We start from the raw sequence: 12,068 nt of genomic DNA on the forward strand, positions 1-12,068 counted from the left end.
AAGAAAAATTAGTAAAGAAGTGAGCAATTCAGGAAATGACATGCTGAATCTCTTTCTTTAACATCACGCTTCCGTAAGCGGCCAATGCCTGGTGCTGAAGGCTCCAGAGTAAAGCAGAACACAAAAACATGGGCTGAAAACTTGATTCATTCTGAATGAACTAAGAGGTATCGATATTATTTCAGCAGCTGAATCTTGTGCTTTGACTGCTCCCACCTACACCCGGTACCTTGTTCCCACTCTTGGCAAGCAGAACTCAAGTGGGCTCCACACAGTCGGGACTCCTCTCTGACCGCTGCCTTCTGGGAAGAGTCCTGGTGAAAAGTAAAGTAGAGATAACCAAATTAACTTAGCTAATAACGTTCTTAATTTATCCCACCAAGAATCATCAAATACTGTTGTTCTGCCCTAAACCCCAGATTCCTTGATATCACCTTCTGGAAAAGAAAAATTGTCCTTCTGCTTGCACTGCAATAAGATGTTTAATTTGTATTCTTAACCTTTTCTGAGCTAACATAGATTTATACTTTAAACTGTCACAAATCATCTTCTTTTTCTGAAAATCATATTCTGCCTCATTTGTTCTCTATGCAAGGCTCCCCATTTTGTTCTTTTTCTACACACTGAAACCAATTATTTTTTTGTCTAGTCATATAGATACTACATATTGTCCTTTTTGGAGGGAAAAACTGGATGTCTGTCCCTAGAACCTTATGAATTCTGTTGTAGTATAAATATTTATCACAACTATTTTAATACTAACAGCTGTGATCCTTTAACTTGCAGAGCCTGGTTTATAAAAAGGCCAAGTGCTCTGTACCTCTTCCCAGTTTCTAAAAGATTTGAGATTGCTCATGTTTGGCACTCCGCTGATGGGGCTCAGCACACTTCAAGGAGAAACTGTTCCTTCTTAATGAGGAATAATTCTTTTCTCTCCCACTATAGCTCTCATCTGAAGTTTAGACATTATTTGTACCTTTACTTGTATTTTTATCTGAGCTATTTAGTCCAATCTATTTGTCTATCTGAAGAGGCCAGCAATGTTCAAACGAAAATATAAACCACTCAACCTCCCAAACCAGTTGTTTCTTCTTAAGCTACCCATAATAATTTACAGCTTCTGTGAGAATCTCCAAATTCAACAAGTGTATTTTGCGTATGGTTGTTTATTAACTTTTTTCCCCTTAGGTGAACCCAGGACACCCCAAAAGGTGAATATAAATTTTTTTTTTTTAATGAAGTTAAATCATATTTACCTTCTTTTATTCCCCCTGTTACTTACAAAAATATACTTCAATAATTCCAAACTAACATACTTAAGCTGAAATAACTGTTAAATAAAAAATAAATAATACTTTATTGATGTGCTGAGGTAATTCCTCATTCCAAATGAAATGTTTCTTTTCTCATTTAGAACACCAAATGGGACCCTGATTAATGGAACAAGATGGCCAGTCTTCACCAGTACTGAACAAAAGTATTTGACGTTAAATACCAACATTTCAGAGGTACTGACAAAATTACGTGCTCAGCAGTGTCGATTTTGGAAATTTTTTTTCCCCAAAGTCCTGGAAATGACAGGTAAAAATGCTTTTATAGGTGCTTTTATTTAAACTTTTATACAAGGATCATTTGCTTGTTATTAATGTGACACTTCAGTTTAAATCTTTACATTCCTATTTGTAATTGAATTTCCATGAGATGTTCAGATGTTGGACAAAACTGTCCATGTGGTGGGGATGTACCTTGCAATGTGCCCTGTGCTTCTGGCCGTGGGCTCACCACCCTGTAGCACCCTATTAGGCACTAGGACAAGACCTGGGGATGGGCCATGGCCCAGGACTTGTGGGGTGTGGAGCTTCTGTGCCCCAAAACTCAGATGCAACCATGCTGTGAGACGTTTTAGAGTGCTGCAAATCTCTGTTCTCAAGCTACCCACTGCAAGGGTCAGCACTGCCTGGACCTGGGTTCCTGGGGCACTGGAGAGAGCAGGAAAGACATTGCTGAAGTGGGAGCTTGCACTGGGATTTCTGGAGGCTTTAGGTGTTCTGTATAAACTTCATGTATCTAAGGTACATTGTGAGGTGTTATATTGGGATTATGTTATCTATTATTTATGGGGTTATATTATTATGCAGCTAATCCAGAAAGGATATAACGTGTATTGCTGCTGCCAAAAGGAGATTCTGTTGTACATCTCATGGGAGAGAGCCTTATGGTTTATTTCTAGAGTGGCAGTCATTGATGACAACCAAGAAACTTCAGAATTTGCCTATGCAAAATAGAATTGATTTGTGCCTGACTGTGTATACTGTGTATTTATGAACTTTCACTACCCAGAAAAATATAACAGGCTATTTGAAACTTTAAGCTTAGTTGAACACAAAGGACTCAGATTTTCTTTAGAAGCTGGTGCCACTGTTTTTGCAAAGCCCACCAAACGTAACAAGCCTCTGTGCTTCTGGACTTCGAAAGTAATTGATTTTATAAAGTGATTTTACAGCTCTGGAACTGCATTCTGCAGTTTGACTGGGGGGGCGGGGAAGAAATTCTCATTTCAAAAATAAGATACAGTTTTTGAATGTTAATAAGTGATTTACAAGCTTTCTGTGAGTTTCAGTTTGAATGTTAGTCTTAAAAATATGTAAACTTTCATGGCGCACAAATGATTCTTTCTGAAATAATTTATTCCTTCCTCATTTGAGCCTATAACTGTATTATGGCTCAACTTTTATATCCTCTCAATTCAATAGATGCTTTTCAATTAAATCAAGAGAAGCAAAATCAGTAGGTAAAAATGAATAATTTATAAAGCATACTCTGTGATTTTAAAATTACAGTATACCAAATTATGGATTGATTTGAGGGAGTTTTCTCAAATTCTGACAAGCCCTTTATGCTGAGCCAGGAGAACTGAACTATTTTATACATTTCTTTAACCTGGCTGTGAACCTCTATTGAGTACTGTGCATCTTACAAATGGACTGTGCATAACCAAATGCTCTGTGGCGGAGCAGAAGAGAGCACATCACCAGACATAGTTCAACACATCTTGGCAGGACAGCAGAGTTGCTTTGCATGGTCCTATGGTGTGAGGAATGATGAAGCAACGCTCTGGATCTGCCAGGAGATGTAAATACATCATTTTGCCATATTCAGTAATCTACAACACAAATTTACATAATTTAATTAAAAGAAATTCCTGAGCATATTCTTAGCAAAAGGAATTGTGCCTGGATCCTAACATAGAAATGAGACAAGAATATTGTCAAGAAGTAGTGCTCCTTTGTCATGTATCTACATCTATCAATCCTTGAAATACTGTAACAGAAATACTATTTTTTTATATTTGTTCCCTATACAATCTTATACAAATCTGACAAAGAAATCTTTGAGATTCTGCTTACAAACATGATATAATACTTTATATTGTAATAATTCTCTTCACTGAAATATTGTTTTGCATTTCCTATCTCCTTTTATGCCCAAAGGACAGTGCATGTCATAAATACATGCATTTCCTCATTTTCTGAGGGTTTATCTTTTCCATTACTTCTTCCATTGAAATATTCTTAGAAAAATAAGGTTGCTTTAATATGATATGATATAAGATGACACAGAACAAGAAGTAAAGAAATTTTGTGTTATCATTATTGCAAGTTATAGTTCAAGTAGGGTTCAGACAGACAAAGTGGAATTACATCAGTTAGAACCTGAAGAGGACAATCAAATCGACTTATTTTGTAGAAATTGCAAGGGGATTTCTCATTGTCCCAAGGGTCAGAATTTGACATGGATGTGCTTGGTAATGAACCACTTGTTTAGTTACTGATCCACTCCTGGCACAAGCCTTGCTACTCCCTTGAGGTCTTCTCGGCATGTAATGGACAGCTCCAAATGTGTTCAGCATCTGAGCAAGCCTGTTCCCACGACAGGCTGGGTAAGACAGGTTCCTTGAGGCAGTTAAATATATGAGAGAGGAAAATATTTAGTCCCTGCCATCTTTATCGTTAGATATTTTCCATTTTCCTCAAGCAATCAAATCAGATACTTTCCAAAAAAATTGTCATGGTTATGGATTGAGAAAACTAATAGGAAACAAAATAAGCCTCACACACTAACACAACAATAACAGCCACATATAAAATACTGGCCTTTATATCTCTAGAGTAGTTTGTATGATTTGGGAATATTTCTCAATGTCTTCCCTTTCAATTTCAAGATATAAAAATATAACTGAAGACATGAGTCAAAACATGTAGTTTTGTGCTTGATAATAATCAAGGTAGCCAGGTAAACTGGACCTAGACATGCCTTACATGGGCTCTCAATTCCAACTAGACACCATTTCTACACCGATTTCAACCCTATTGCAAAGGCAACAAAACCACCCTCCCCGTTCCCACTCACCCTAAGACAAGCTGGGAGCATTCGGCATTTAATATTTCATTCAAGAGTGTGAGCACTGGGACAATCACCAGAACTTTTTCTGATGACTGCTTCCAAGAGAAACACACCAGAGGGACAGTAAACAGTAAGTGACTCTTAAGTAGCTTTTAGAGCAATCATATGTTAATTATAAAAGCATCTATGTTAGACTCTACCTCCTTAACACAATCTTTAATGCATCTAGAGCCCTAACTATTTATATATGCCCGTTTCCTCTTGATTATAGAAAGCTGCAGGCAGCCAAGCTTTCCATTTGTGTTCCATTACTATTTTAGTGTGCCTAATATATATTTTTCTATTTTATTTGATATTACTTCATCGTATATCATCTATAGAGAAATCAAACATCAAAGTAGCTAATATAAATACATTATGTTTTAAAACAACCCTAAAAAGATTTTGAATGTGGAGACAGAGAAAAGTTCAACCTCTTGACCAGTGAATAACCAAAATAATTGTATTTGCTACGACCCTCCAAATCGTATCTGGATTCTATAGAGCTAAATACTCAGGGTAGTAAGAATATTAAAAATGGGACTAATTAGAAAATTCACCATTAGAATTAGTTTTCAATTTCCATAGAGCTAGATGTTGCACTCATTATGCATGCAGAAATGTGAAATAGTCAAAAGTAACCTCACCAATACTACTGCACCTACCGATGAAGTAAGATTGTACTCGGTGCACCTATGGGCAATAAGCTATGTACCTTGACAATCTGATTTCTTTCTAAGTTCAGTACCTTGCATCCCAGCTCATAGGAGACATAACAGCCCTTACAATATTTCATCTCCCAGAGAGCTCTATTGGCGTTTGGAAGAAGAAAATAAATTAAAAAAAAATGAAAAATCTGAAGTCCTTAAAAATACACATGAAAACAAATATACTGTTGTGGTTAAAAAAGCATTGCTATTCAGGCTGTGCGATTAAAGAACATTGAAAAGATACTGAAGTATAGATACTATTTCTTTTCTCTTTTCTGAACATTTGTGTAGAAACTATCACCATGAGAATCTACAGCATAGATAAACTCGTAGCATTTATCATACTAATGAATCAAGAGGTTTGCAGGTACCCGCATTTATGAGCTGCTGAGGACAGAAAATTAATTCTAACTTGTCATCCCTTATTAATTATACTATATCATAACAGTTATATGGCCTTTGTCTCAATCTTAATGTTAATACCACAAAAATACATTTAAGATTAGCACTTTATTGGCACATCTAACAGTTCAACAAATGATGGTATGGAGATAAATTTAACTTTGCTATAATGTCATTAAAGTAAGGGGTGTATGCCTGTGTGGAAAGAAAAGAAATGCCAGCTGTCTGCACTGACACTGCTGAAGAATCAAAAAAACCTTTCCTTTTTTTGGTCTGTTAAACTGGGACCTTTCTGAGCACTGAGGTATGATTCACTGCCTACTGAAACCTCCCCTTTTCTCCTTGTAAACCTCACTGGGCTTTACATTAGGCTAATTGGTATTACCATAGAATTTGGGATTGCCTAACTAACTGCATATAGAAAAATAACCTCAGTGTGTTATTAGCTGACTTCCGTAGTACTGCAGCGCATTGTAGTAACCCAGGGCTCTGAGCTGTAATTATCGGTCAAGCCGAATTCTCCAATCTTTTTTTTTTTTGCCCCCCCCCCCCCCCCTTTTATTTTTTTTTGCCTTCTAGCTGTCAGCTCATCTAAGTCATGGGTGGTTGCTTCGAAGAGATTGATGATGTTGGTGATAATGGGATGCATTGACTTGTGACTTCAATTTGGATCTTATCACTGAAAAAAGCAAACAAATGGGAATCCAAGTTCTTATTTCAGTGTTTTCCTTCCCCCTTTTGTCTTTTAGATTCATAATGGTGGCTACTCTGAAATTTCGCATTGTCTGCTTTCTCTAGCTGACTCACTTCTTCACTGTGATCTTTGAGAAGCACTGAAATGCCTCATAATTTATACTCTAGAACAGTGACTTTTAATTGAAGATGTGTATATGGTAGAGGTATTCCAGTTTCTAAAGTCTTTGGGCAGACTTCAAACACATCTAAACCTGAATAATTGAAAAAGGAACAGAGTTTTTTTAATTTATAAGTGGGAGCTTTGCCTGGATAAATAAAACTGGATACCCATAATCAAGAATAAGACAAGAAATATGGTTGAGGCATTTTTCTCCAAATAATACTAGTACTGGTTCATACGCTAAATTACCAAACCATTTGACATATGTGGAAAATTTGGCTTTACCTGAGACCCTGGCTACACCTTTAAATTAAGAAATGTGCAAAGACGAGTTCTTAGAGTCAGGAAAATGTTCTGCATGTCTTCCCCCCTGTCGTGGTTTAACCTGACAGGCAGCCAAATACCACGCAGCCGCTCACTCACTCCCCCCGCCCCCCCAGTGGGACGGGGAGAGAATCGGAAGGGTAAGAGTGAGAAAAACTCGTTGGTTGAGATAAAGACAGTTTAATAGAACAGAAAAGGGAGAATAATGATAATAAATAATGATAGAATATACAAAATGAGTGATGCACAATGCAATTGCTCACCACCCGCACTGACCGATAACCAAGTAGCGATCGGCACTTCCTCGATCACGCCTACCGTTCATATACTGAGCATGACGTCACATGGTATGGAATACCCCATTGGCCAGCTGGGCTGGCTGTCCTGATTATGTTCCCTCCCATCTTGTGTACCTAGCTCAGTCAGTAGGCACGGGAGCTGTCCTTGAACTAGGAGGGCACTTAGCAACAACTGAAAACATCTCTGTGTTATCAACATTCTCCTCGTACTAAATCCAAAACACAGCACTAGGAAGAAATTTAACCCTATCCCAGCTGAAACTAGGACACCCCCCCATAGTTCTGTAAGTCATATCTGCATAGCTTAGTAATCAAAATGTGGTTTTATTGTTATCAGCATTTACAAATTCTCTTTGAGTTAATGACAACTGTGGCCTAAAGAAAAATTTTAAAAATGATCTGAACTTGTCTTTGGTCTCTGATGTAACCAAGCTTATTTACATCTTTGAACTGAGGGAGAGGAGTGTAGTTAATTTTTTTAATATTTGTCCTATATTTGTTGTTCACAATTTCCCTTTTGACTACAAAGCAGAAGTACAGACCTCCCAAGAAAGAGTACCTTGGTTTTATTTTTGGTCTCACTGAAATAAAGAAGTAATGTAAATCTCATTTCAAAGTCTCATTAAATTGCCATCTGGATTTCCAGACCAAAAAGGTTTGGAAATGTTAAGTTAAACTGCAGATAAGCAACCAAATTACTGGATGCTGCTCCAAACTAAATCTCTGAATCTGTTAACTCTCTTTCCAGAATATTTTCTCTACTAATGTGTAAATCACAAAAGTATTTCATTTTTACATAACCAGCTCAACTTGCAGGGCTAGCAGATCATAAAAAAGGGGAAAAGGGTGTTTTTATGGAGGGAGAAAGGGCCTATGCTCTACTGCAGCAGAGGAACATAAAGTCAAAAGAGCATAAAGAAACCATGGAACTGTTATCTCATGAACACAATTACCAAATTTTTTTGGAAGCAAGCTATGTCAATATAGGACACTGAGATAATTAGGTCCAGAATGAATAAAGGCATTCATAGATCATAACTAGTTTCTACTAGATCGCTACAACCGATCCAAAATAATAACAGTATGCGATACAGCCTACAAACATTATCTTTCCTTTAGTTGTTGCATGGGTAGTTCCTGCAAGGTTACTGAATTTCTCCCTAACGTTAATTACCTTTTGGGACTGGAGGAAGTGATCCCTATCCATAAAATACTCTGGGAACCTTGTAAAATGATATATTTTTATTACTCTTCTCATCCTCACCCTCTGCTCTGATGCCTATAACAAATTTAGCAATAAATATTGCCTTAGGATACAGGATTAGTCGGAAAATGCTTTATAGGCTAGAATGAAAAAGAAAAGAGAAGATGGTTTCATGTTGACATAGTGCACATTTCACAGTATCCTTCTCTTGTGCCCCTTATGCATTAAACTTGCAGATTTATTCCACAGTAGGGTGAAATCCTGGACATCTGTTGAAATCCTTTGAAACTAATGGCAATACTGTTGTTGCCTTGAACAAAGCTGTGATTTCACTGTATATTTACAAGCACCTATCTCAGTTTGCATAACATAGTCTTTGGGGTATGTAGGTTTCACTGTAGAGTATACTGAACCAAAGTCATATTTTGAGGATTTAAAAAAAAAAAAGGTGGCTTTAAAATTACAAATTCGATGGACAGAAGTATTATCCAAAAGCAATAAGCCCATACATAAGTATATTTATTATCCTCCAATGTGCCAGAATGATATCTTTGCAGTCCTTCCTTCCTGATGTAAAGATAAAGTGTTAATCACTGAATTTTCAGTCACTCCAGGTTTAAGAAAAGAGGCAAAAGGCCATCCTATAATATATTTGGAGCAAACGACATTGATAATCAAAATTATTTTTCAATTAACATATAAAGAGATCCAAATTTAGATTAATGTAACCCATTTCATGTTTTACAGGAAATATTGATGAAGCAGAACGAGAGTGGAAAGCAGGATTCCATCGCTGGAACAATTACATGTCAGACTGGAAAAATCAATTTAATGATTACACTAGCAAGAAGGAGAGATGTGCAGGCTCTAATTAATATGTTTACCCTTTCCAGTATGTCCGTATTACTGTTCATCAGGCAAATATACAGGTAGCTTTCTAATCATCTAGCATTAAATATGTTATGCAGATTAAAAAAAAATGTTATGGATAGAATTTTGATTCCCCAGATCTTTCATTTATATTTTACCTCATATCTCAATAAACAATATAAGGCTTCTGTACCCTTTGAAGCTTCACGGTGTTAAATAGGACTATAGAGATTAAAGTCTGAAGATTAATGATGTACATATTACTATAAACACTAGCTGCTTAAATTCACACTTCAAAGAAACAATGTAATCTGTTATAGAAAAATGGATTTTTTTTTAATAGAAATAGCAGTGTTTTACAGTATTGCCATGCAAAACACAATCGGTTTTGATCTTTAACTGCAATGCCCCTGCACTTAAACCTTCCTTCAGACATAATTTAATTGACATAAACATAAAGAGATAACAACTTTGCCGGACACACCAAATGATATTTGCTTGTTAGACCAAAAAGTTTTAAGACTGCCATTAAAGCCCAAATCATTGCTTCTTTATGGCCAAATCTGTAGGACAAAGCCATAGTAGGAGAATATTCAAACTATGCATTGAAGGCCTAAATCATCGGCACTCTGTGTGCAAGTCCAATGGTGAAATAAGCCAGAAAATCTGACACCTCTGCTTCTGCTATCCTCGTTTTTCAAGGAGTAAAGACCTACAGATTCACAAAGTAATGAACTAGCAGCTTTCCCTGCTCAGGCACCCACTATCTTCAGCTGGTAAAAGTCTCTGCTCTGGAGGTAAGCTCCAATTATGATATATTTTGTCCACCGAGTTGCCTCCCAACCGAGGGACAGCCCCATGTTTACTGGAACATGGTGGACAAGTTTTTATACCTGCAGAAGAGCATTCATCTGCATGTCGACAGGTTCATCAGGAATCAGCCATGAAAGCCCTACTCAGCTGGCCAGCTCCCAGCAGGAGAGCGGGACCTGGCTGCAAAGCCCTTGCTCCTCTTGGGGAAGGCTGGGAAGGTTATCACTGCAAAGGGACATTGTGACCTTGGTGGGAAGGATCCAGCTCTTTGACATGGTCAAGTGAGCTCCAGTTGCCATGCAAGCAGGCGTTTCCTGGATCCCTTTCTACCTACTCCAGCTGAATCCATTAGAAGCTTCTAAAAAAACTCTTGGATAATTCTTCTTCTTACTTCTCTGTTTCTGGACGGGATTGGAAGTTGCATGCCTGAGTAACACCTTAATTAGCTGCTTTTCACTGGCCCAACTGGGAAGAATAAATGCCAAAAATTTGATAAACATAAGGAGTATGTAAAAGCAACAACTCACCTCATAAATAAATTATCCTGAAGCTTTCTGTAAATGTAATAGCATTTCAGTGCATCTATTTTCTGTTCTAGTGATTGCGAGCTCTTGCAAAATTCCTTCTTGAATTGAGTAGGCTGAAGAGATCTAGATAATGAACAGAGAGTGTTCTCTTTCTGGCAATCAGTTTGACCACACAGGATCTCTACACTGAAAGGATTTATTTTTGCAGAAAGGCCAAATTCTGCAACAGATGATGGCTTATCATCTTTTCAGTTATTTCTAAGAGAATACAGTTATTTCCCAACTAAATTATGGAAAACCACCTTTTAGCACAGTATTTCCAAAGACTACAATCAAACCTATGTAATCAAGAAACCTGGTCATTTTTGATCAAGTTGATTAAAATTTGAGATTACCTGGGATTAAAAAGCTCTCTTTATGCAGCACTTCATGTTTATACCACAGGTAATTAGCTAATTACATACATTAGCATAGTTACTGCTATTTATAGTCGCATGGAGAGCTGTGTTAGTCTACAGTGTATTGGGTATTTATTGGATATTCCTCATGCCACTGATGAGCTACTGAAAAAAACACGGAAGGATGAGTTTTCTGTCCATCATTGAGCCAGTTCTGGCACTCCCCATTTTATTTATGTGGTGTGCTTCATAGACGTGTTGGGTGCTGATCTGCCACAGTGGGCCTTGGCAGCACCAGCAACACCTAAGCACCTTTAAAAGCAGCATTTGTCTCTTTTGATATCCTCTTCTAGCTATATTTCACTATCTGTCTGTCTAATCAGCCTAATCTATGGGGAAAAAAAATCTGAGCTAATCAAAATGTATAAATAACCTTTGGGAAGGGCAGGTTGCAAAGCAGTTTATAAAATATTTTGCTGAGAAGGTGTCCTTTGTCTGTATGTGCTGTGAGCTAGGCTGGATAATGTCTATTTGAAGACTAATATCCTTTCCACAGTATGCATACCATGCCTGTGACGTTCTTAAGAAGGAACAAGGATGGAGGGAAGAGGAAAGAAAAGCAGAATAAAATAAAGGTTAAACCACTTTTTGAAGTGTGGTTTTACTGATTTTCTTGGTGTGAATACATTGCTAGCTTTGTATTTTTTCATATGCTGGGAAATAATATCTCCATTTATCATTCACATGAAATCAATATATCATGTAGTCACATATTCATATCCCACACTTATGCAAAAATAGGAAAGCCTTAAGTACTTGGATGTAAGTGGCTAAGGTAATGAAGAGTGAAAAAAAGACCAGTCCCCACTGTGGGTAGTTCCAAACTAAAGGTCAAACAAACTTGTACTGGAAATTCTTTGAGGATACTGTGTCATTGCTTAAAATGATGATTACATATTAGAGGGATATCTCACCCAGACCTCACTGAGGTTGTAATGTTATTAATTAATGTTTTCTTTTGGCTCAAAAGAGGCAAGCAACCAAGGTTTCTCTGTGAAACCAGAGAAAATGTGTTGATTCTTTCTTAGCATTCCTGATATTCGAAGCAAGAATTCTGAATTTAGTCCCAGAGTTGCTGAAAGGTTATAATAAAATGAACTGCAGTGCCAACAAAAATGTTGGCATTAAACCAGTTGTCATTAGGTTTATAAGCTAACAGCAC

General features: G+C 37.1%; 1 protein-coding gene across 1 annotated transcript in view; it reads left to right on the forward strand.

Annotated features, from left to right (window-relative positions):
* Positions 1-11,499, forward strand: part of BCHE (butyrylcholinesterase) — a 35,067-nt gene extending 23,568 nt beyond the window's left edge. The window contains exons 3-4 of the mRNA XM_075157442.1: positions 1,415-1,581; positions 8,986-11,499. Coding sequence (XP_075013543.1) covers positions 1,415-1,581; positions 8,986-9,113 — 295 coding nt within the window. The 3' untranslated portion in view covers positions 9,114-11,499. The remainder of the gene's footprint in view (positions 1-1,414; positions 1,582-8,985) is intronic.
* Positions 11,500-12,068: the final 569 nt, after the last annotated feature.

Source organism: Calonectris borealis, chromosome 9 (genome assembly GCF_964195595.1).
Source record: "Calonectris borealis chromosome 9, bCalBor7.hap1.2, whole genome shotgun sequence".
Classification (NCBI taxonomy): domain Eukaryota; kingdom Metazoa; phylum Chordata; class Aves; order Procellariiformes; family Procellariidae; genus Calonectris; species Calonectris borealis.